Consider the following 26,269-nt stretch of genomic DNA (forward strand, 5'->3'; position numbering starts at 1 on the left):
TCTGGATTCTCTGTGTTTGAAGTGGCCTTTGGAGGGATGAAAGAAAGGCCAAGTCACATGACTGTTATCTCTGGAATGGGTGCCTGAGATCACAGCAGTCACCTTAGGGAAGAAGACTCAGGGTGGGTGCTTCTTGCTGGTCAGCAGAGGAATGAATAGAATGTCCTGGGGCAAGAAACCCCCTAAGTCCTGGGATACACTGAGATCCAGGTAGAGGTGGTGATGCGGGTTCCTGGAGAACCCTGTAATGAGGTGTAGACAAGGCGAAGACCTGACCCTTGTGGTGATGGCGAATCAGTATTGGTGGTGGCAGCAAAGATGTCTTTCCTTAAAAATGCTTTTTAAAGAATGAAAAAAAGCCCACATCTCATTTTATTAGGTTTGATTCCTACGTGTTCAAAAGAAAAAAAAGAAGCATAAAAATGTTTTTTTAAAAAATAGAAAAAAGTCTGCATCCCAATTTATGTGTTTAAATTAAAACAAAGCATAAAAATGTTTTTTTAAAAATAGAAAAAGTTCATATTCCATTTTATTAGATTTGACTCTTTATGTATTTAAAACAAACAAACAAAAAGCATAAAAATAGTTTTTAAAAAATAGAAAAAAAATGTCCTTCCTGATTCTTAAGGGCAGAGCAGTTGTAGAGAATGAGGAAGGAGTCGGGGAATTAACCAATTCCTGTTATTTAGAGAGAGGGTGGAGCTCTGGGGACTCTATGACCCTCTCCCATAATTAGTCCTTTGTATGGAGGTGTCCAGAGAGAGAGCTCTCCCAGGGTAAGCAAGGGAAAATACTAGAGGGAACGGTCCCTTTGGGTCGAGCGTCCCTGGCAGTGTGTGGAAGCCAGAGGCAGCATGACTCCTCACATTGTTGCTACTCTTAATTTTTAACTGGTTTAGGATTTCGTTCTCTGTTGGGTGACCTTCAGCCAGCTGTTCAACCTCAGTGATTCTTGGTGTCACCGTCTGTAAAACGTAGGTTGCAACCCTGACCCGTGGGAGATGTTATACATTTAATGAGGTCATCCTCAGTTTTGAACGCAGCTTTGGCTCTCACTTCATCAGCTTTACCCCCGACACTCCTCAATGCTGTTATTTCCCACCTCACCCACTTTGCTTTCCTTTGAAACACACACATCTGTATGTACCACTTTACATCCCCACCAACAGCACACCAGGGTTCTCTTCCCCACATCCTCACCAACACTTGTTATCTCTCTTGTCTTTTTGATGATAGCTGTTGTAATAAGTGTAAGGTGATATCTCACTGTGCTTTTTTTGGGGGGGAGTTCTGTGATGGGTCTTAGTTGTGGTGTGCTGGGTCTCTATTTGTGGCACTCAAGGTTAGTTTCTCTGAGGCATGTGGGATCTTAGTTCCCAGGCCAGGGATTGAACCTGTGTTTCCTGCATTGAAAGGCAGATTCTTAACCACTGGACCACCAGGGAAGTCCAATCCCCTCTCATTGTAGTTCTGAGTTGCATTTCCCTGATGGCTAGTGACGTCAAGCACCTTTTCATGTTCCTGGTAGCTCTTTTTTATGACTTTGAAAAAAACACTCTATTTAGATCCTTTGTCCACTTTTTAATTAGATTTTTTCTTCCTGAAAAATATCTGTTCAAGTCCTTTGACAGTTATTTAATTGAATTTATTTTGCTAGTGAGTTGTATATGTTTTTGTTTGGAATATTAACCCCTTATCAGATAATATTTCCTCCCATTCTGTGAGCTGCCTCTTTTGGGGGCCTAGTGAAGACTCTTGAACCCAGAAACCTTCACCATGGTCCCTTTGATCTTCTTTCCATGTCTCTCAGGATCTTTTAGAGTCCTTGTATTGATCTTGAAATTAACTTAAATGATTCCTGCCTCAATAAGAATGTTGGAAGTTTGGAGAAGTATGTGACTTTCTCCAGTGCCGCCTCTCCGCAGATAGAGCGAGTAGTCTGAGGTCTGGCATTCAAGGCTTCTGAGAATCCAGCCTCAAGCTTCCAGGCCCAACATGTGTTCTGCTTTTTCTCACATAAACTTGCTGCCTTGGTGGGGTTGGGTGACTCTTTGTGCATCCCCACCTCTGTATCTTCACTTGAAGGAATGCCCTCCTTGTCCTCTTGCACCAACCTCATTCCTCCCCACCCCTCCAGCTTCAAAACAAGCATCACCTCCTCCAGGAAGTCTTTCCAAGCCTCTTCTCATTTCCCACAGCCTTTAGAATTTGCAAAAACAAAGAATCTTTTTTCACTTTCTGCTTTTCATTTCATTATAGGGCTTCCCTGGTGGTCCAGTGGGTCAGAATCTGCCTGCCAATTCAGGGGACTTGGGTTCAATCCCTGGTCCAGCATCTCTGGAGGACCCAGTGCTCCTGTTTCTCAGCCCCGTGGCACCTGAGGCACTTTCCTCGCCTCTTCCTTAGTTGACCCTTACAGTGACAGCACATACCCTAGAGAGACAGTGACAGCACATACCCTAGAGAGACAGAGAGGCTGCCAGCAAACAGAGTGAGCACCCACTCATGTTTTCTGGACCTAGCTTAAGCCTTTGTCTCTATTCCTCATCCACTCCTGCTTCCTACATCTCTTTCCTGGCCCCCAAGGGAGATCCTCTCCTGCCAGGCTCTCCAGTCCCTCCCTGGGACCCTGATCTGTGAATCCCAGAGAGCCTGGGGAGGGGGTGAAGCAGGGGGATCTGGGAGTGCAGGCTGGGAAGGTGAGATCCATGGGTGAGTGCGCTGCTCCTTGGCTCCTAAAAGAGGCTGGCCCAGGGAGCCCAGACACCAATTTCCCTGTGAGCTAGTGAGTTTTCCTCTGGGCTTTTGTGGTGGTCCTTCTCTTTCTCCACCAGCAGGTCACCCTGCCTGCACCCCTCCTTTTCCCATCCTTGTCACCTCCCACTTCAGTTCTGCAGAGTGAGGGGAGGAGGCCACTTCCGGAGCTGATGCCTAGGGGTGGGGCGCACTTTAGAGGGTGGGTCCTCTGGGGATGGGAAAGTTATGGGAAAGTCTGGGGAGAGAGGCGGGGAAGAGGAAGCCTGAGGGAAAGGGAAGTGGGAGGTGAAGAGGAGAGCCAGGGGTTGTTGTGGGCAAGGGCAGGATCCGAGAATAGAGCAGGATGTGAATAGGGGTGATAGCTCCTAGGTGTCAGGTTCAGGGAGGCAGAATGGAGTAGGGGGTGATACCCTCAAGAATGGGATCTCTAATGGCCTCCCCAGTTTAACTTTCCCCATCTTCATCCTCCACAGAATAACAGTGACGTCCATGCACTTTGCAACTGGGGTTCAGGGGAGAATGTGGCCTCTTGACTTCCCCCTTGTCTTTTCTTCTACTTCTTCCTCTTTCCTACTTTAGTGGCGACTCTGTGTTCCTTTTCCTTTTTGCTCTTTGGGCTAGTACTCAGCCATCTCTTTCCTTTTACTCCATCTCACAAGCCTGACTATTTCAATTTTCTCTGAACCCAAAGCTGTGACTTGTCTTATGATGAAACCAAGTGGGAGGGATTCATTCATTTGTTCATTCAGCATGTATGCAGAGGCAAGCTCACAATGGCCAGAGAACTTGGTTGGGCCAAAGGAGACCTAGGATTCTGGTTCTGCACTAGGTAGCTTTGTAACCATGGACGCGTTTAAGTCTCTGTATGCCTTTGTTTTCTCATCTTCCAAATGATGGGATTAGACCAGATAAGCCCATTTTTCTGCTCAGATGCCCTATTGACTCCTTGATGCTGGAGTTATGTTTGGACTTCTGATGCTGGACTCAGGGTCACTTGAGATGCTCTCTCCTGGGCTTGAAGTCCTAAAAATACCCACTGAGTAAAACAAAGCTCAAGTTTTAGGTTGTGAATATTTTTTAAGTTGACAGATGCATTTGGTCAATTTCTAGAGCCCTCCCATTATCATTTTTGATAAATCTATAGTTTTTGTTAATGGTGGTGGTCAGAGTATTTGCTGAGTGCTTGTCTCACTCAGATATTTTAAAAGTTCCCCTCCACCTTAACCTTCCTAACCCCTAAATAATGATAAGGTAAGTAGAATCAGGAAATTAAATCTACTAAGACCAAGTAGAAACAACCTTTTATTTGCTTTCTTTTTGAAAGGTCTGAGTTTCTTGCGAGGATCCAGACCATGGAGTCTGAAGTAACCCTGTACATCTTCCCCTTTCCAAGTGCTTCATTCAGCACATATTTATAAAACAGCTTTATAATCATACAGACCTGTTAAGTATGTCTTATTTCCCCCATTTTACAATGAGGAAGAAGGCTTAGAGATCCTGAGTGATTTGCTCCACGGGTCAATATTAGCCTCAGTACACGAATCTGCCAATTTGCCCTGCATTTCATTTCTACCCATCTCGAACCCTGGCTTCTGCTTTCCCCTACAGGGGACATCATGAAATCCCTTCCCGGCCCAGGAGATCTGTGAGGCAGGGACTCTTCCCCCAGCCCTGCCCAGTGGAGATGAGGTCTCTGAGGAGCCTTCTGACAAGGTTTTCTACTGGTGCCCTCGAGGGCAAGGAACTGACCCTTTGCACTGCCATCGACTCTCCTTGATGACCCTTTTCTGCTCCAGACCCGCGCAAGCCTTACCAGTGCCCACGGCGGGGGAAGGGCGTCAGCCACCCTTTCAAACGGAACTGCCAAGAGCGCAGCCCCAGGGGCGAGAAGCTTTTCCAGGGTCCACAGCTCAATCAGAGCCTGAGCTGGAGCTCAGATCCAACGTGCCACTGCTGCAGGCACCACGGGGAGGCTCTTTTCTGCTGCGCGCCGTCCACGGAGCGCTTTGGCCTCAAATCTCTAGAGTTGCTGAGGACACGGGACACCAGCAGTGCACGCACGCCGCTGAGCTGCCCTGTCCGCAGTACACCCGCAGCTGTGGCCGCGTCTCATCATGCTCGCGCACCAGCGAATCCACAGGGGCCAGCAGCCCTACCGCGGCAGTGAGTTTCGACAAGTGTTTCCACCTTGGCTAAGACCCGGCACCGGCGCATCCATGGTGCAAGAGGCCCCATAAGTGCGCGAACTGTACCAACTGTTTCAGCCACTGCGCAAACCTCACTCCGCACAGGCGGGTCCCCACCGGCGGGAAGCCCGGCAAGACAAGTGGCGGGATGGCACGGAGCTCGCACCTCATCCCGCATCTGTGGCTGGGGATGGCTACAACCAGGGCTTCAGCAGATGGTCGCGCATCGCAGGGTCCATATGCGCGAGAAGCCCTAAGGCTGCGCGACCGACCGGGGTGCGGGGGTGCGAGGTGGCGGCGGCAGGAGCTTTAGTCCCAAAACCAACCTCATCACGTCCAGAAGCTGCAAGCCTTTGGCCACCTGATGCGAACAATCGACACACTGGGAAAGACCCTGATGCTGGGGAAAGATTGAAGGCAGGAGGAGAAGGGATGATATAAGATGTGATGGTTGGATGGCAGCACCGACTCAACAGACATGAGTTTGAGCAAGCTCTGGGAGATGAGGAAGGACAAGGAAGCCTGGCGTGCTGCAGTGATGGGGTTGCAAGGAGTCAGACACGTCTGAACTACTGAACAACACCAACCAGGGTTTTTGCCTTTTCTCAGAGTGAAGAAGAACTAAAGAGCCTCTTGAGGAAAGTGAAAGAAGAGAGTGAAAATGTTGGCTTAAAACTCAACATTCAGAACACTAAAATCATGGCATCAGGTTCCATCACTTTGTTGTAGCCACGAGTTTCGGGAAACAAACTCACTCAGAAGGACAATGCAGATAGTGGAGTGCAGTTTATTACACCGGTGGGCCCAAGGCAGAGTCTCCTCTTAGCCAAGGACCCCAAACAGTTTTTGTGAAAACCTTATATACCCTAAGTGTACATGCACAAACCCGTCTCCCCAAATTCCCTGAAACTAGTCTGAACAATAAACTGTGGAAAATTCTGAAAGAGATGGGAATACCAGACCACCTAATCTGCCTCTTGAGAAATCTGTATGCAGGTCAGGAAGCAACAGTTAGAACTGGACATGGAACCACAGACTGGTTCCAAATAGGAAAAGGAGTGCGTCAAGGCTGTATATTTTCACCCTGCTTATTTAACTTATATGTAGAGTACATCATGAGAAACGTTGGACTGGAAGAAGCACAAGCTGGAATCCAGATTGCTTGCAGAAATATCAATCACCTCAGATATGCAGATGACACCACCCTTATGGCAGAAAGTGAAGAGGAACTAAAAAGCCTCTTAAGGAAAGTGAAAGAGGAGAGCGAAAAAGTTGGCTTAAAGCTACACATTCAGAAAACGAAGATCATGGCATCTGGTCCCATCACTTCATGGGAAATAGATGGGAAACAGTGTCAGACTTAATTTCTGGGGGCTCCAAAATCACTGCAGATGATGACTGCGCCCATGAAATTAAAAGACACTTGCTCCTTAGAAGAAAAGCTATGACCAACCTAGACAGCATATTAAAAAGCAGAGATTACTTTGCCAACAAAGGTCCATCTAGTCAAAGCTATGGTTTTTCCAGTAGTCATGTATGGATGTGAGAGTTGAACTATAAAGAAAGCTGAGCGCTGAAGAATTGGTGCTTTTGAACTGTTGTGTTGGAGAAGATCCTTGAGAGTCTCTTAGACTGAAGGAGATCCAACTAGTCCATCCTAAAGGAAATCAGTACTAAATATTCATTGGAAGGCCTGATGCTGAAGCTGAAACTCCAATACTTTGGCCACCTGTTGTGGAGAACTGACTCATTGGAAAAGACCCTGATGCTGGGAAAGATTGAAGGCGGGAGGAAAATGGAATGACAGAGGATGAGATGGTTGGATGGCATCACTGACTTGATGGACATGAGTTTGAGTAGGCTCTGGGAGTTAGTGATGGACAGGGAAGACTGGTGTGCTGCAGTCCATGGGGTTGCAAAGAGTCAGACATGACTAACTAAACTGAACTGAGTGGCCTTCAGGCAAATCTCTGGGGTTGGTTGTTACTAAGTAGGGTTTCTAAGCAGTCCTCAGTCCTTCCTGCCTCTTCAGTTTCTTCCCTGCCCCTATCCCAGAAGTGTAAGAAATCCTAGAGAGCATCACAAAGCTAATCCCTGGGTCCTCAGGGAATGATCCTGGAGCAGAAAGTATGGGGCAGGTGGTATGTGCTCAGGTTAAATCTGTCTGTAGAATTTTCTCATCTAACTTACATCATCTTATTTTCTAAGGTTTTTACTCTCACTTGTTGGAGCCCCTGGTCTGTCTCATGGTAGAAGATAAAGAGGGAGGAACAGGTGGCCCCCTTTTGAAGAGGTCCCCTGAAATAATTTCACCTCCTAAATGACCTGAGCCGTGCAGCCCAAGTTTCCTCATTTGTACCACCCCATGGTGAACTTGCTCCTCCTCCCTCACCCAAATCTTCGGGTTTCAGAGTTCTGAATTTTGGTGTTACGGGATTGTGTTGTTTTCTTTAGAATTGTACTCTGCTTCACTGGTGCAGCTTCCTGCCTAAGTGTTGCATTAGGGCAGGATGTGGTGGGAGTCTGTGTGACTAGCAATTAAAAAGGCCAAACAAGCAACATTTTTTGTTTCCACAGAACTCAAAACAGGGGGTAGAAGTCAAACACAGGGGAGATGGTGGGTGGAAAGCTAGTGGCCTGGTTTCCTCTCAGCACTTGATGTTTTCTGGTTGAAGAGGTGTCAGAGGTGATATGGTGAGGGTAGCAATACCATTCTTTGCTCAGTCCTCTAACTGAAAATCAGACTTTATGGAACTGAAAGTTATCACCAAATTCTACTGGATGCACTTCCTGGAGGTTGGTAATTCCTGTATGTTTCCCTGTGCACCGACTTTTCCCTTCAATCAGCTGTTTTTTTGCTGGAAAAAAATTATTTTTAAGCTTGTGGTTGGTGGAAGCCAGCACTTCTCTTTCTAGATGAATTATTTGACTAGCCCCAGTTTTCTGTGCATTCTTGGCAACTGGTTTAAAAATACTTTTATTTTGACTTTCTAATTTTTCTGAACTTTCCTGGAGCCTAGCAAGTTCTGGGCAGAGGCCTTTCCCTATGTCATTGCATACTATACACTTTAGGTCAAAATATCAGCAGTTCCAAAGAATAGCAAGGAGAGATGCAAAGAAATAGAGGAAAACAATAGAATGGGAAAGACTGGAGCTCTCTTCAAAAAAAGTAGAGATACCAAGGGAACATTGCATGCAAGTTTAGTTCAGTCGCTCAGTTGTGTCCCACTCTTTGCCACCCCATGAATCGCAGCACGCCAGGCCTCCCTGTCCATCACCAACTCCCGGAGTTCACTCAAACTCATGTCCATCAAGTCGGTGATGCCATCCAGCCATCTCATCCTCTGTCGTCCCCTTCTTCTCCTGCCCCTAATCCTTCCCATCATCAGAGTCTTTTCCAATGAGTCAACTCTTCACGCCAGGTGGCCAAAGTACTGGAGTTTCAGCTTTAGCATCAGTCCTTCCAATGAACACCCAGGACTGATCTCCTTCAGAATGGACTGCTTGGATCTCCTTGCAGTCCAAGGGACTCTCAAGAGTCTTCTCCAACACCACAGTTCAAAAGCATCAATTCTTCAGCACTCAGCTTTCTTCACAGTCCAACTCTAACATCCATACATGACCACTGGAAAAACCATAGCCTTGAGTAGACGGACCTTTGTTGGCAAAGTAATGTCTCTGCTTTTGAATATGCTATCTAGGTTGGTCATAACTTTTCTTCCAAGGAGTAAGCGTCTTTTAATTTCATGGCTACAGTCACCATCTGCAGTGATTTTGGAGCCCCCCAAAATAAAGTCTGACACAGTTTCCTCTGTTTCCCCATCTATTTCCCATGAAGTGATGGGACCAGATGCCATGATCTTCGTTTTCTGAATGTTGAGCTTTAAGCCAACTTTTTCACTCTCCTCTTTCACTTTCATCAAGAGGCTTTTTCATTCCTCTTCACTTTCTGCCATAAGGGTGGTGTCATCTGCATATCTGAGGTGATTGATATTTCTCCCGGCAATCTTGATTCCAGCTTGTGCTTCTTCCAGCCCAACATTTCTCATGATGTACTCTGCATATAAGTTAAATAAGCAGAGTGACAATATACAGCCTTGACGTACTCTTTTCCTATTTGGAACCAGTCTGTTGTTCCATGTCCAGTTCTAACTGTTGCTTCTTGACCTGCATATAGGTTTCTCAAAAGGCAGGTCAGGTGGTCTGGTATTCCCATCTCTCTCAGAATTTTCCACAGTTTGTTGGGATCCACACAGTCAAAGGCTTTGGCATAGTCAATAAAGCAGAAATAGATGTTTTTCTGGAACTCTCTTGCTTTTTCCATGATCCAGCGGATGTTGGCAATTTGACCTCTGGCTCCTCTGCCTTTTCTAAAACCAGCTTGAACATCTGGAAGTTCATGGTTCACGTATTGCTGAAGCCTGGCTTGGAGAATTTTGAGCATTACTTTACTAGCATGTGAGATGAGTGCAATTATGCAGTAGTTTGAGCATTCTTTGGCATTGCCTTTCTTTGGGATTGGAATGAAAACTGACCTTTTCCAGTCCTGTGGCCACTGCTGAGTTTTCCAAACTTGCTGGCATATTGAGTGCAACACTGTCACAGCATCGTCTTTCAGGATTTGAAACAGCTCAACTGGAATTCCATCACCTCCACTAGCTTTGTTCGTAGTGATGCCTCCTAAGGCCCACTTGACTTCACATTCCAGGATGTCTGGCTCTAGGTGAGTGATCACACCATTGTGCTTATCTTGGTCGTGAAGATCTTTTTTGTATAGTTCTTCTGTATATTCTTGCCACCTCTTCTTAAAATCTTCTGCTTCTGTTAAGTCCATACCATTTCTGTCCTTTATCAAGCCCATCTTTGCATGAAATATTCCCTTGGTATCTCTAATTTTCTTGAAGAGATCTCTAGTCTTTCCCATTCTATTGTTTTCCTCTATTTCTTTGCATTGATCGCTGAGGAAGGCTTCCTTATCTCTCCTTGCTATTCTCTGGAACTCTGCATTCAGATGCTTATATCTTTCCTTTTCTCCTTTGCTTTTCACTCCTCTTCTTTTCATAGCTATTTGTAAGGCCTCCTCAGACAGCCATTTTGCTTTTTTGCATTTCTTTTCCATGGTGATGGTCTTGATCCCTGTCTCCTGTGCAAGGTCATGAACCTCATTCCATAGTTCATCAGGCACTCTATCTATCAGATCTAGTCCCTTGAATCTATTTTTCACTTCCACTGTATAATCATAAGGGATTTGATTTAGGTCATACCTGAATGGTCAAGTGGTTTTCCCTACTTTCTTCAATTTAAGTCTGAATTTGGCAATAAGGAGTTCATGATCTGAGCCACAGTCAGCTCCTGGTCTTGTTTTTGCTGACTGTAGAGAGCTTCTCCATCTTTGGCTGCAAAGAATATAATCAATCTGATTTCGGTGTTGACCATCTGGTGATGTCCATGTTTACAGTATTCTCTTGTGTTGTTGGAGGAGGGTGTTTGCTATGACCAGTAGTTCTCTTGGCAAAACTGTATTAGCCTTTGTCCTGCTTCATTCTGTATTCCAAGGCCAAATTTGCCTGTTACTCCAGGTGTTTCTTGACTTCCTACTTTTGCATTCCAGTCCCCTATAATGAAAAGGACATCTTTTTTGGGTGTTAGTTCTAAAACGTCTCGTAGGTCTTCATAGAACCATTCAACTTCAGCTTCTTCATGTTACTGTTTCAGGCATAGGCTTGGATTACTGTGATACTGAATTGTTTGCCTTGGAAATGAACAGAGATCATTCTGTCGTTTTTGAGATTGCATCCAAGTACTGCATTTCAGACTCTTTTGTTGACCATGATGGCTACTCCATTTCTTCTAAGGGATTCCTGCCTGCAGTAGTAGATATAATGGTCATCTGAGTTAAATTCACCCATTCCAATCCATTTTAGTTCACTGATTCCTAGAATGTTGCCATCTCCCGTTTGACCACTTCCAATTTGCCTTGATTCATGGACCTAACATTCCAGGTTCCTATGCAATTTTGCTTTTTACAGCATTGGACCTTGCTTTTATCACCAGTCACATCCACAACTGGGTATTGTTTTTGCTTTGGCTCCATCCCTTCATTCTTTCTGGAGTTATTTCTCCACTGATCTCCAGTAGTGTGTTGGGCACCTACTGATGTGGGGAGTTCCTCTTTCAGTATCCTAACATTTTGCCTTTTCATACTGTTCATGGGGTTCTCAAGGCAAGAATACTGAAGTGGTTTGTCATTCCCTTCTCCAGTGGACCACATTCTGTCAGACCTCTCCACCATGACCCGCCCGTCTTGAGTGGCCCCACGGGGCATGGCTTAGTTTCATTGAGTTAGACAAGGCTGTGGTCCATGTGATCAGATTGGCTAGTTTTCTGTGAGTATGGTTTCAGTGTGTCTGCCCTCTGATGCCCTCTTGCAACACCTACCGTCTTACTTGGGTTTCTCTTACCTTGGACGTAGGGTATCTCTTCACGGCTGCTCCAGCAAAGTACAGCTGCTGCTTCTTACCTTGGACGAGGGGTATCTCCTCCCCACTGCCCCTCCTGACCTTGAACATGGAGTAGCTCCTCTCGGCCCTCCTCCTAGGCACAATAAAGGACAGAAATGGTATGGACCTAACAGAAGCAGAAGATTTTAAGAAGAGATGGCAACAATACACAGAAGAACTATACAAAAAAGATCTTCATGACCCAGATAACCACAATGGTGTGATCACTCACTTAGAGCCAGACATCCTGGAGTGCATGGTCAAATGGGCCTTAGGAAGCATCGGTATGAATAAAGCTAATGGAGGAGATGGAATTCCAGCTGAGCTATTTCAAATCCTAAAAGATGATGCTATGAAAGTGCTGCACTCAATGTGCCAGCAAATTTAGAAAACTCCGTAGTGGCCACTGGACTGGAAAAGGTGTTTTCATTCCAATCCCAAAGAAAGGCAATGCCTAAGAATATTCTAATTACCACACAATTGTACTCATTTCACATCCTAGGAAGGTCGTGCTCAAAATCCTTCAAGTTAGACTTCAACAGTATGTGAGGCAAGAACTTCCAGAAGTACAAGCTGGATTTAGAAAAGGCAGAGGAACCAGAGATCAAATTGTCAACATCCAGTGTATCATAGAAAAAGCAAAAAAATTCCAGAAAAATCTGCCTGTGCCTCATTGACTATGACAAAGCCTTTGGCTGTATGGATCACAACAAACTGTGGAAAATTCTTAAAGTGATGGGAACACTAGACCACCTTATCTGCCTCATGTGAAACCTGTATGCAGGTCAAGAAGCAACTGTTAGAACTGCACATAAAACAACGGACTGGTTCAAAATGGGAAAGGAGTACGTCAAGGCTGTATATTGTCACCCTGCTTATTTAACTTATATGCAGAGCACATCATGGGAAATGCTGGACTGCATGAAGCACAAGCTGGAATCAATATTGCTGGGAGAAACATCAATCACCTCAGATATGCAGATGACACCACCCTAATGGCAGAAAGGGAAGAGGAATTAAAGAGCCTTTTGATGAAGGTGAAGGAGGAGAGTGAAAAAGCTGGCTTAAAACTCAACATTCAAAAAACGAAGATCATGGCATCTGGTCCCATCACTTCATGGCAAATAGATGGGGAAACAATGGAAACAGTGACAGACTATTTTCTTGGGCTTCAAATCACTACAGACAGTGGCTGCAGTCATGAAATTAAAAGACACTTGCTCCTTGGAAGAAAAGCTATGACCAATCTGCTGCTGCTAAGTCACTTCAGTCGTGTCTGACTCTGTGCGATCCCATAGACGGCAGCTCACCAGGCTCTGCTGTCCCTGGGATTCTCCAGGCAAGAACAGTGGAGTGGGTTGCCATTTCCTTCTCCAATGCAGGAAAGTGAAAAGTGAAAGTAAAGTCACTGAGTCGTGTCCAACTCTCAGCGACCCCATGAACTGCAGCCCACCAGGCTCCTCCATCCATGGGATTTTCCAGGCAAGAGTACTGGAGTGGGGTGCCATTACCTTCTCCATGACCAATCTAGACAGCATATTAAAAATCAGAGAGAGTACTTTGCCAACAAAGGTCCACATAGTCAAAGCTATGGTTTTTTGGTAGTCATGTACAGATGTGAAAACTGGGCAATAAAAAATACTGAGCGCTGAAGAACTGATGCTTTTGAACTGTGGCGCTGGAGAAGACTCTTGAGAGTCCCTTGGAGTGGAAAGAGATCAAACCAGTGAATCCTAAAGGAAATCAATCCTAAATATTCATTGGAAGGACTGATGCTGAAGCTGAAACTCCCGATACTTTGGCCACCTGATGCGAAGAGCCAACTCATTGGAAAAGACCCTGATGCCGGAAAGATTGAAGGCAGGAGAAGGGGATGACAGAAGGTGAGATGGTTGGATGGCATCATCGACTTAATGGACATGAGTTGAACAAACTGCGGCAAATAGTGGAAGACAGAAGCCTGATGTGTTGCCTTCCATGAGGACTGTCCTTGGCAGAGTCGGACTGAGCGACTGAATTTTAGGATGTCAGGATTGGTATGCCACCCTGTGGTCATAATGGAGAACTGCATCATCTCCAGAATTCTGGAGAGCAAGACCAGATCCTGAAATACTGGCGCAAGTATCCCTTGAGCTAAGGTCTAGGATACTAATTTTAGTCTTTAAGCTGGATTTTACCCACAGAATTCCTGATTCAGTAGGTCTGGGGAGGCCCCTGAGAATTTTACATGTCTATGTTCCTGAGAGATATCGTTCCTGCTGGTTAGGAGACTGCATTTTAAGAACCTCTATCCTAGTTTAGTGAAAAGGCAGTAGTATAGAGCCCTCAGCTCCATCTCTGCACGTTCCCACCCAAATCCAAACCAAAGGTAATCAAAGTGTTCCAGTCTGTACAGTCTGTATTGAAGAGATGGAGATTGTAATCTGTACCAGTCCCTGACCACAAGAGGGCGCGTTATAAACTTGTCTGTTGTCTCATTAGTTCGAAAAGCTCAGAGAAGTGCAAGGAAATGAGAGAGCCCAGATGAAGACTGGCTTACCCAGGAGAAGCCCTACGGTTGACCAGGGCACACTGGGACATGGACAGACTCGGACTTGGCCACCTTTTCAGACTCTTCCTTTTATTTTATTTACTTAACATTTTGGCTGGAGGACATGCGGAATCGTAGTTCCCTGACCAGGAATGGAATCTGTACCTGCTTGCAGTGGAAGTACAGAGTCTTAACCACTGGACCATAAGGGAAGTTCCCAGACCCTTTGTTTTTGTTTGGCCTCTCTATATGTCTAAGTTTCATGTTCTGAAGTGTCTTGCTCTTAGAACTCTACATTAACCTGTGAATGAAAAACGATAACGTTTTCAGAAATTCCTAAAGTAAAAATTGCCTGTTATTCAAAGGGAAGGGCTTTTATGAGCCTTTAAAAGTGTGCTTCAGGTACCTTGTCAGGCAGTTGTGTTACTGTTTTTAGTGCATGTGTCTGGTGCAAATCCACCACGATGTTGGGACTGCCTCCTAATAATACTATAGATGCTGATGAGACTTTCCTCTTTGGGAGATCTCATCCAGACACAGGGCTATGGCCTGTGTGAGACAATAACCTCAGATGACATTTTCTTGGTGAGATACTGGCTGCCTAGATACAGCTCCCAGATATGATGAGCATCCATCAGAAAGATGGGGCAGAAGCCACATTGGATTTGGGGAGCAGATTTGGATTTGTCAGTAGATTCCTTAACCTTGGGTGAAAATGGACATTGGCCACCCAGAGATCTCTCTGATAACTGGCTCCTCCCTGTATCTTTTCCTTCTTTCCAAATGAACATATGCTTGTCTGCTCTCCACGTGAATAAACAGAAATGTGAATTCTCTTATATCTGGGGTCATAGTTCAGAATTTAGAAACTTGCTGTCTATTTTGAGTGGTATTTGGCATGGCGACCAAGGGGACAGCTTGTATTGGACAAGATTCAAGCTTCCCTGGTGGCTCAGATGGTTAAAGAGTCCACCTGCAATGCAGGAGACCCAGATTCGATCCCTGGGTCAGAAGATCCCCCAGAGAAGGTAATGGCTACCCACTCCAGCATTCTTGACTGAAGAACCACGGACAGAGGATCCTGGTGAGGAGCCATGGAGTTGCAGAGAGTTGGACACAACTGAGTGACTAACACACATACACAATGTAGTTAAAGATGCCTTGGTAGCAACGGTGGGGAGGGAGCGTTTACCAGATCTTCTTTTTGGTTCTTTATCCAAGAATTAGCCACAAGAAGCAGAAAGTCCTCAGGGAAATTGACATGGAATAGTGGAGCTTGAACCTGACATAGAGCTCATTTGAGTCAGCCCTTTTCCTTTCAGCCCTCCTCTCTGCTGTCTTTTCTATGCTCATGACCCTAGATCTTGTTCTAGAAAAACTTTAACAAGCCTTACATATTATCCACAAAGTAAGGATGAGGTAGACTGAACAAAGAAAATGGCAGAATAGAAAAACTAAGGTGATGTCAGATATTAGGTGAATATTTAAAAAGGGTACTGTGAGGGAATGTACCTGGAGATGGCTTACAAATTTGGCTTTAAGTTTACTAGTTGTCATGCAAGCAGGACAAAGTGATTAATTAGTTTCTTAAAAAGTTAAACACTTTCTGTATGATCCAGCTATTCCACACCTAAATATTAACTGACAAGAAATAAAAGCAGACAAAGACTTGTACATAGTGTTCAGAGCAGCTTTATTTGTAATAACCAGAAACTGAAAACAACCCAAATTTCCACCAGTAGGTTAATGGATAAATATTTTGTTGTATGTTTGTATAATGGAATGACACAGCAATAAAAAGAAATGAGCTGTTGATTCATACAACATAGATAATTTTCAAGTTAATTGTGCTGAATGAAAGAAGTCATAAAAGAGTACATACTTTGTAATTCCATTTATATAAAACTCTAGAAGAGGCAAAAAAATCTATAGCCACAGAAAGCTGATCAGAGGTTGCTTGGGAATGAGCAATGTGTGGAGGGGTAGAAGGGAGAAATTGAAACAGGACATGAGAAAACTTTTGAAGGGCTTGAATTCTTTCATGTCATGCATGTGGGAGTGGTTTCACAAGTGTGTGCGTGCATGCGTGTGTGTGTGTGTGTCCAACAGCATGTCCAACTCTTTGCAACCCCATGGACTATACTATGGAATTCTCCAGGCCAGAATACTGGAGTGGGTAGCGCTCCCACATTGCAGGTGGATTCTTTATCAACTGAGCCGCCAGGGAGGCCCAGATTCACAGGAGTGAGCATTATTTCCTCAACCAGCTAGCAAGCACCATCTAAATGCTTGTAAAACTCAATAAAGTATTGCATATAAGAAAACGAGTATGGATTAGATTTTTAATAGTGACTGAATATTTGCCCCCGAGACATGGTTTCTGATGGTCTCAGCTCATCTTATATTTTTGTTCTGTGTGTCTCTGACTCTTCTGTACTTTGCCATTATATCTGCTCTATAGTGGCCTGGTTGTCTTTATGTCTGTGATGGGTGTGGAGTCTCTTCTTCCACTCTTTTGAATCTTGGTGCAGGAGGTCCTGACACTCCAAGAAGAGCCTTGTCTCTCCCAGCAAAGGTGCCCAATGTGCAATGGATATTATCCTCTAGACAGATCTGTCTGGCTCTCTAATAAAACCATTTATGGAGACACTATTTTGTGTGAGACATTGAACCTGGCTATTTAACAAGTCTATAAATCCTCAACAAACCCAAAGAAATACTCTATTGTTATGCAAATTTCATGGATAAATAGATTAAGGCTCAGAGTGATGATATAGTTCTCCTGTTATCACACAGGTAATCACCTGGAAAAATTATGGTCTTGAATGGAACCCAGGTCTTCTGCATTGCAGATGGATTCTTTATCATCTGAGCCACCAGGGAAGCCCGATTCTCATAAGAACTTACCTTTATTGAAACTTTTTTCATTGCTCTCTCTTCTTAAGGGCTTTTCTGTCTGGTGATGGATTTACTATTTTATTACCTTCCTTGGTGAGAATGACAATTTGTAACGTTTTCCTAATTATCAGCTTGTCTGCTTGTAAAGTTAATCCTCCATCCTAAATATTTCCTGTTTCTTAGGAGAAGGCAGAATAGTGTTGGTGATTTACTTTTCTGAATTAGTCTCTTTAGGGCAGCCTTGACATCAGCGTTCCGGAGGCTGTAGATGATGGGATTGAGGATGGGGGTGACTACAGCATAGAAGAGGGAGACAAGAGGGTCACTGGCGGGATCATAGCTGGCCTTAGGCCGGATGTAGATAAAGATGGCGGTGCCATAGAAAAGGGACACCACCACCAGGTGGGAGGAGCAGGTGGAGAAGGCTTTGAGGCGGCCAGCAGCAGACGGGATCTGGAAGATCGTAGCCATGATATGCCCATAGGAACCCAGGATGAGGCCAAAGGGACAGAGGATGAGGAGAGCAGCGGCCAGGATAATCTGTAGTTCGTTGAGAGAGGTGTTGCCACATACCAGCTGCAGGACAGCCTGGATCTCACAGAGGAAGTGTGGGATGGCCTTGCGGCCACAGAAGGGCAAGGAGAAGACAAAGGAGGTGTGGCCCAGGCCCACCAGTGCCCCACAGGCCCACGCTGACCCAGCTAGACACAGGCATGTCCGTTGGCTCAGCAGCAGTGGGTAGCGAAGGGGTTGGCATATGGCGGCATAGCGGTTATAGGCCATGGCTGCCAGGAGGCAACACTCTGTGGCACCGAAAAGGAGAAAGAACATTTGGAGAGCGCAACCAGAGCGAGGGATGCGGTGCTGACTGGTGAGGAGGTGGTGAAGCAGCAGGGGGACCGTGACAGACGTGTAGCCGATCTCCAGGGTTGAGAGGTTTCGAAGGAAGAAGTACATGGGGGTCCAGAGGGCAGCGTCAGCGGAGACCAGCACCACGATGAGGAGGTTGCCAGCCACGGTGAGCAGGTAGACGGTGAGAAAGAAGGAGAAGAGTAAGCCCTGGAGGCTGGTCAGGCGGGAGAAGCCGACAAGAATGAATCCGGTCACCACGGAGGTGTTCGTAGGCATCCTGCTCAAATCCCTTGTGATGAAGGACGAAAGAAATGGTGAGGGAAAGTTGCAATTATGAAATCGTGAGGTGGGCAAAGATGGAGTCTTGAACTTCTCTGTCGGTCAGATGGTTAAGACTCCTCCTTCCAGTGCAGGGGATGCGGGTTCCATGCCTGGTAGGGGAACTAAGATCTCACGTGACACAGGGTCTGGCCAACAATTAAAAATAGATAAACCTTGTTTCAAAATTTGAAGTTTTAAAAAAGATGACCTCTTCTTGTATCTGAGCAAAGCATTGGAACTTCTGTCTTTTAGGCTTTCATGGCCTTTGAGGCAGCACAGCCTTGAATCCATATTAGACTCTTGCTGGCTCTTGGAACCCTGGGTGAATGGTGCTCTCTGTGCCTAACTCCCTCACCTGACTTCTCCCTGGTAGTGCCCACCTTTCATAACAACACACTGAATTCTGTTTTCAGTTGCTCCAGGGATGAGGGCTGGATCATTCTAGCCTCCTTTTTACTCTTTTTTCCCTTGCTCATCCTTCCCACAGTGCTGGGGACAGAATTTTCCCTCCCAGCAGATATTTCCTTCCTCAAAGTTAGATGTGTTCCACGTTCAGGGAGGGCATGAAAAATCCCAGTTTAGTCGGATTTTTTTTTTTTTTTTTTACTTTTTGAGTCCTTCTGTATCTGTCTTTTACTTTCCTTCTTTCACATGGTTCCTTTTTCCATGCCTCTCAGTTTGTCTCCCCTCTCACACAATTTTCACATAGTTCCCCCCACCCCCGCACCAACTTCAGCTCTTTCTTCAGTTACCAAATCCACTCAACCTTCCTCTATTTTTTTTTCCTGTCAGTTTCCTATCTAATGGCAATGAGATAAATTTCATGGTTTTCAAAGGGGAGAGAAGAAATTGGAAAGATTCTCTCTCCTATAGGCAGTTAAACTGTTAATTATCCAAAGGAGTGAGAATTGCTCTAGTTTTTAAAGATACTCAGGAAGGAGATGACAGGGTCCTTCCTGGTTGCTTATTTCTGCATTTTACAGCCCTCAAACTTCATCTCTATTTATCTTAATATGTATGCAAAAATCCAAACCACATGTGTAAACTTCACAGATCCACATGCTAACATATTACATTTCTAAACACAAGCACAGAAAAATAGCCCAATATCCTCAGATGCTAGAGTCAGCTAAGATCACAAATAAATTATGTATTGTATATACACGCAAATATCACTACAAATAACAATGAATGTGAAAATCTGTTTAACCTAGAACTATAAATACACCCAGATATATAATAGAAGCATAAATCTAAATTCTTTGCAAACATAAAACCATATTCAAGAACATCTACTAAAAATACAAGCTCACACACTGAGGTCCTTTTGCAGTTCGAGAGTCCTTGGTTCATTCCACCTTAATGGCTCTTTCAGTGTTTTTCAGGAGATGCTATCAGAATTCTTTCTTTTTATATGAAGAAACAGCCAGTGATGAAGGCAGATGGCCTTGGATGACTTGCTTATTTTCTCCTTTCTCTACACAGTGGATCCCTCCTGAGGAAGGTACTGTTCAATTTGGTTTCTCTTTCATGTCTCTGAGGACCTGAGTCTTCAAGCATATTTGACTTTCCAAAGGGAAGTGCTCTTTACGCAACCAATTAATGTGTTATTTTAAGGTCTGTTTCTTAGGTTGCAGAAATTGTAGGGTGACCTGTCAAGAGCATATCAGAGAAAATGTCCAGGGCTATTGTTTTTCTTAGCTCTCCCATAACATCAAAACTCTAACCCAATTAAAAAATGGGCAGATGAACTGAAGAGACATTTTTCCCAAAGAGGAAATACAGATGGCCATCAGGCACATGAAAAGATGCTTAATATTGCTGATTATCAGGGAAATGCAAACCTGAAACACAATGACCTATCACCTCACATCTATTGGAATGGCTGTAATCAAAAAGAAGACAAACAGCAAATGTTGGTGAGGATATGGAGAAAGAGAACCCTTGTATACTGTTGGTGCGAATGTACTGGTGCAGCCACTATGGTAAACAGTACAGAAGTTTCTCAAAAAACTACAAATGACTCAGCAGTTCCACTCCTGGGTATATATCCAAACCAAACTGAATCAAAACACTAAAAGGATATATGCACCCATGATCATAGCAGCATTATTTATAATTGTCAAGAAATGGAGGAAACCTAAGTGTCCATCAACAGATCAATGGATGTAGGAGATGTAGTACACACACACACACACACACACACACACACACATGCACACACAGAGGAATATTACTTAGCCAAAAAAGGGATGAAATAATGCCATTTGCAGCAACATGGACGGACCCTAGAGATTATCATGCTAAGTAAAGTAAACCAGACAAAGACAAATATTATATAATATTGATTATATGTGGAATTAAAAAATGATACAAATGAACTTCTATACAAAATGGAAATACACCCAAAGACATAGAAAACAGACTTATGGTTACCAAAGGGGAAAGGAGGGGAGGGAAAATTAGGAGTTTTCTATTAACATATGGCCTTAGAAATTATCACTACGAACAAAGCTAGTGGAGATGATGGAATTCCAGTTGAGCTATTTCAAATCCTGAAAGATGATGCTGTGAAAGTGCTGCACTCAGTATGCCAGCAAATGAAAGGTCAGTTTTCATTCCAATCCCAAAGAAAGGCAATGCCAAAGAATGCTCAAACTACCGCACAATTGCACTCATCTCACACGCTAGTAAAGAAATGCTCAAAATTCTCCAAGCCAGGCTTCAGCAATATGTGAACCATGAAATTCCTGATGTTCAAGCTGGTTTTAGAAAAGGCAGAGGAACCAGAGATCAAATTGCCAACATCCGCTGGATCATGGAAAAAGCAAGAGAGTTCCAGAAAAAACATCTATTTCTGCTTTATTGACTATGCCAAAGCCTTTGACTGTGTGGATCACAATAAACTGGAAAAACCTGAAAGAGATGGGAATACAGACCACCTGACCTGCCTTTTGAGAAACCTATATGCAGGTCAGGAAGCAACAGTTAGAACTGGACATGGAACAACAGACTGATTCCAAATAGGAAAGAGTATGTCAAGGCTGTATATTGTCACTCTGCTTATTTGACTTATATGCAGAGTACATCATGAGAAATGCTGGACTGGAAGAAGCACAAGCTGGAATCCAGATTGCCGGGAGAAATATCAATCACCTCAGATATGCAGATGACACCACCCTTATGGCAGAAAGTGAAGAGGAACTAAAAAGCCTCTTGATGAAAGTGAAAGAGGAGAGTGGAAAAGTTGGCTTAAAGCTCAACATTCAGAAAATGAAGATCATGGCATCTGGTCCCATCACTTCATGGGAAATAGATGGGGAAACAGAGGAAACTGTGTCAGACTTTATTTTTTTAGGCTCCAAAATCACTGCAGATGGTGACTGTAGCCATGAAATTAAAAGACGCTTACTCCTTGGAAGAAAAGTTATGACCAACCTAGATAGCATATTCAAAAGCAGAGACATTATTTTGCCAACAAAGGTCCGTCTACTCATGGCTATGTTTTTTCCAGTGGTCATGTATGGATGTGAGAGTTGCACTGTGAAGAAAGCTGAGCGCTGAAGAATTGATGCTTTTGAACTATGGTGTCGGAGAAGACTCTTGAGAGTCCCTTGAACTGCAAGGAGATCCAACCAGTCCATTCTGAAGGAGATCAACCCTGGGATTTCTTTGGAGGGAATGATGCTGAAGCTGAAGCTCCAGTACTTTGGCCACCTCATGAGAAGAGTTGACTCATTGGAAAAGACTGATGATGGGAGGGATGGGGGCAGGAGGAGAAGGGGATGACAGAGATGAGATGGCTGGATGGCATCACTGACTGGATGGATGTGAGTCTGAGTGAACTCTGGGTGTTGGTGATGGACAGCGAGGCCTGGCGTGCTGCGATTTATGGGGTTGCAAAGAGTCGGACACGACTGAGCGACTGAACTGAAGTGAACTGAACTGATACCCACTATTGTATGTAAAATAGATAACCTATAAAGAATCTATTGTATAGCACAAGAAACTGTACTCACTATTTTGTAATAACCTTGAAGGGAAAAGAATCTGAAAAAGAATATATATATATATATATATATATACACACATGAATCATTTTACTGTGCACCTAAAACTAACATAACATTTTGAATCAATTAAACTTCAATAAAAAAGAAAATAACAGGCAAAGTTTATTTGGGGTGCCATAACAAAGTATCACAGATGGGATGGATTAAGAAAGAGATTCATTATCTCACAGTTCTGGAGTCTGGAGATCCAAGTGTTGGCAAGGTTAGTTTCTTGAGTCTACTCTCATTGCTTATAGAAGTCTGTCTTCTCCTATGTATTAAGACACTGGTTTTCCCTCTGTGTATCTGTGTTCTAGCTGCCTCTTCTTAAAAGGATACTAGTAGTCATATTGGATTAGACCCCATTCCAGGTACCTCATTTATCCTTAATCATCTCTTTAAAGGTGCTGTCTCCAGATACAGCCTCATTCTGAGGCATTGGTCATCAGGGCTTCAACATATGAATTTTTCTGGGGGTGAGAGAGGTGGTCACACACAGTCCAGTGCATAACAGCACTACAAGGAAAGAAAACTACATGCCAATCTAATCTAATAAACCAGCATTTGTTCACTGCTTTCAGTTCAGTTACTCAGTCATGTCTGATTCTTTGCAACCCCATGGTTGCAGTCCCCATGGACTGCAGCACACCAGTCTTCCCTATCCATCACCAACTCCTGAAGCCTACTCAAACTCATGTCCATTGCGTCAGTGATGCCATCCAACCATCTCATCCTCTGTTGTCCCCTTCTCCTCCCGCCTTCAATCTTTCCCAGCTTTAGGGTCTTTTCCAATGAGTCGGTTGTTCACATCATGTGGCCAGAGTATTGGAGTTTCAGCTTCAACATCAGTACTTCCAATGAATATTCAGGACTGATTTCCTTTACGATGGACTGGTTGGATCTCTTTCCAGTCCAAGGGACTCTCAAGAGTCTTCTCCAACACCACAGTTCAAAAGCATCAATTCTTCGGCTTTGCATCATTTCTTCATTCACTGCTTTGCATGTTATTAAGTCTACTGAACATCAGAACTTCTCTCTGAGAGAACTAAAAAGGATTTGATGTTCTTTGGTTACCTGCCTGATAGCAAGTGAGGGAGCTGGATGTCCAACCCAGATGTACAGACTACAAACCATGTGCGATTTCCCAGCACTTATATGAACATGAGAGTATTCACTCCTCTGGAGAAGCTGAGAAATGGAAGGAACAGGCAAAAATGGACACACTGGTTGGCAGAAAGAGCAACTGTTTTGCTTAACATGTGCCACGGATAACTTCCCAGAGCAAATATATAGACTTAACGATTGGACTTCCCTGGTCATACAGTGGATGGGAGTCTGCCTACAAATGTAGGGACACTTGTTCAATCCCTGTTCTGGGAAGATTCCTCATGGTTGGGGCAACTAAAGTGAGTGTGGCAGAACTACTGAGCCTGAGCTCTAGAGCCTGCGAGCAACTACTGAGCCCATGCACTGCAACCACTCAGGCCCCTGCGCCTAGAGCCTGTGCTCCAGAATGAAAGAAGCCACTGCCGTGAGAAGCCAGTGCGCTGGCAAGAGCAACCCCTACTTGTTGCAATTAGAGAAAGGCTTCATGAAGTAACAAACACAGTGCAACCAAAAATTAAAAAATAAATAAAAAGCTAAGCTTAATGATTAAAAAAGCTGCCTTGCACAGGTGAAAGTCAATGACTAGGAGTTATTTTCTGCTGGACATCCCGCCAGCTTTGCTTTCTCTGCTTCTCCTGTGGCTCCATCACTTTTTCTCCCTGCTGGAGCGGTAGACCTTTTTCATCCGGGACACCAAGACTTTCAGAGCTTCCTTGACATCCTTGTTAGGGAGTGTATAGATGAGAGGATTGAGAAGGGGAGTGATGACTGAGTAGAAAATAGCCACAATCTTGTTGATAGTTGACTCATACTTAACCGCGGGGCGGACATACATGAATATGAGAGTGCCAAAGTAGATGGTGACCGCGGAAAGATGAGCTGTGCACGTGGAAAAGGCCTTCCGCCGAGCAGCAGCTGAGGCCATGGCTAGAATTGTGGCCAGGATGTGGGCATAGGAAGCCATGGTAAAGACCAGGGCCCCTAGGATAATGACAGTGCTAAAAGCATAGCCCACAGCTTGGATGTCGTATGTGTCTGTGCAAGAAAGGCGGAAAATCTGGTCAGCGTCACAGAAGAAGTGGTTGATCTGGTTGGGGGTGCAGAAGGAGATCTGTGTAAGGAGGAATGAAGGGAACATGGGGCAGAGGAATCCCACACACCAACAGATGCAAGCCAGGGTACCACACGTTTGAGAGCTGAGCAGCAGTGGGTAGTGGAGCGGTCTGCAGATGGCCGCATAGTGGTCATAGGCCATGGTGGTGAGAAAGAAGAGTTCTGTGGCAGCCAAAGAGAAGAAGAAGTAGTACTGGGTGATGCAGCTGGGAACTGAGATGACCCCTTGGGAACTGAGAAAGTTGACCAGCATTTTGGGCACGGTGACTGTGGTGTACCAGAGCTCTACCAAGGAGAGGTTGCAGATAAAGAAGTACATGGGAGTGTGGAGGCTCCCGTCCAGGGCCACAATGAGCACAATGAGCCCATTGCCCACCAGGGATAAGAGGTAGACCAGGAGGAAGAGGGAGAAGAAGAGCAGCTGCAGACATGGAGAGCTGGAAAATCTCATGAAGATAAATTGAGTGACCAAGGTGCGGTTGGCTCTCTCCATTCAGCCTCGTGGGTCAGCTGGGCATGGAGAAGACATATGAAGATCTTGAGATGTCTTAAGTTACATGGTTTTCTCTCCAGCTTTATCCCACCATCTGGACTCCACACACTCCCAGTATTCCTTTTAATTCACTCTTTGACTGCCTCAGAGCTTCTCCAAAGCAGAGAGTAGTCTACTTCTTCAAAAGTAGGGTTACTAAATATTCAAGATGCTCTCTCTTTCTTCTCATTGAAATAGGTCCTAAAATGCCATATTTCCCAGGAATTCTCTTTAGAATGATTAGAGGAGCGGACTCAGCTGTGGCTCTAACTAGAGTGAACATGGAGCCACGCTGTCCCCAAGCATAGGTTGAATTGCATATAATTGTAGATATCAACTTTTTTGGACTTCAGACCAGGAAGTTCATATTATTTAACTTAATATTTCCAAGGATTGGTTAGTGTGTAGCCCTGAGCTCTCTGATCCCAAGAATCTTTAACCTTCAGACTTGCAGAAGATATGGGATTTTACTGATCTTCTATCTGCCTGCTCTGGACAGTAGCTGTCTTGCCATCAGATCTCAGAAGGTGGGGAGTAGTGAGTGTGTTTCCCTTTGTACAGATTCCAGCACAAGACTGGATAGAGGCCCTTCATGGAGACTCTGATTCTGAGAATCAAAGGCAGAGTAAGAGAGATCGTCTTGCTCAGTGAAGGGTAAGGAGTGGAATATAGTTTAACGTGAAGAGTAAATGTAGGCTTGGATTCCCAGATGGGAATGTGGGGATGGGTTAAGATCCTTGAACTGAACTGAACTGAACTAAGATCCTTGAAAGGAAACAACTGTTACAGATATGTGCTTAAATCCAAACTGATCACAAAAGCAAGGCTCAGAGGATACTCAGGTTTGCATAGCTGAAGTTCATTGGGATGGATGAAGGTGATAGCACTGACATTATTGAGACGTGAGTTTTACATATTTTCCACATCTTGCAGGTTTCTTCATTTGAAGTGCTCTAAAAATGGAAATATCAAATATATTCAACATTAGGAGTAAGATTAATTATGCTATACACTAAAATACATGAAATAAAAAATACATGAAAAATTGTTTTGACACAAGGTAAAGGTATGATGCAAAATCTAATATTCAATATGATCTGATATATATGCCCAAGATGTCAGATTACCAGTGACTTCTTAAATGTAAATTTTTGTGTCACCACTTTATAATAAATACACTTTCAGTATCAAGAGGGATATTTTATTTCAGTATTAAAATATTTATTTTATTTTGATGTCAGAAATGTTAGTTGATAAAGATCCTTCAGGCTGCAACCGAGTCCTGGCATAGCTGAATAAATAAATAAATATTAAAAAAGAAGTGCATTGAGTTAGTTAAGAAAAACTAGAAAAAATTTGATAAGTATTAAAAAGAAATTAAGAATCATCCGAATATTTTCCACTCAGTGTGAGAAACATTA

General features: G+C 44.2%; 2 protein-coding genes across 2 annotated transcripts; both read right to left on the minus strand.

The window, feature by feature from the left end:
- Positions 1-15,651: 15,651 nt before the first annotated feature.
- Positions 15,652-22,691, minus strand: LOC101114220 (olfactory receptor 10C1). The gene has a single exon (XM_060403763.1). The coding sequence runs from the start codon at positions 17,997-17,999 to the stop codon at positions 16,992-16,994; it is 1,008 nt and encodes a 335-aa protein (XP_060259746.1). The 5' UTR covers positions 18,000-22,691; the 3' UTR covers positions 15,652-16,991.
- Positions 22,692-23,849: 1,158 nt separating this feature from the next.
- LOC101111839 (olfactory receptor 6N2-like) lies at positions 23,850-24,809 on the minus strand. Its single transcript, XM_004019282.3, has one exon. The coding sequence runs from the start codon at positions 24,807-24,809 to the stop codon at positions 23,850-23,852; it is 960 nt and encodes a 319-aa protein (XP_004019331.3).
- Positions 24,810-26,269: the final 1,460 nt, after the last annotated feature.

Source organism: Ovis aries, chromosome 20 (genome assembly GCF_016772045.2).
Source record: "Ovis aries strain OAR_USU_Benz2616 breed Rambouillet chromosome 20, ARS-UI_Ramb_v3.0, whole genome shotgun sequence".
Taxonomy (NCBI): Eukaryota; Metazoa; Chordata; class Mammalia; order Artiodactyla; family Bovidae; genus Ovis; species Ovis aries.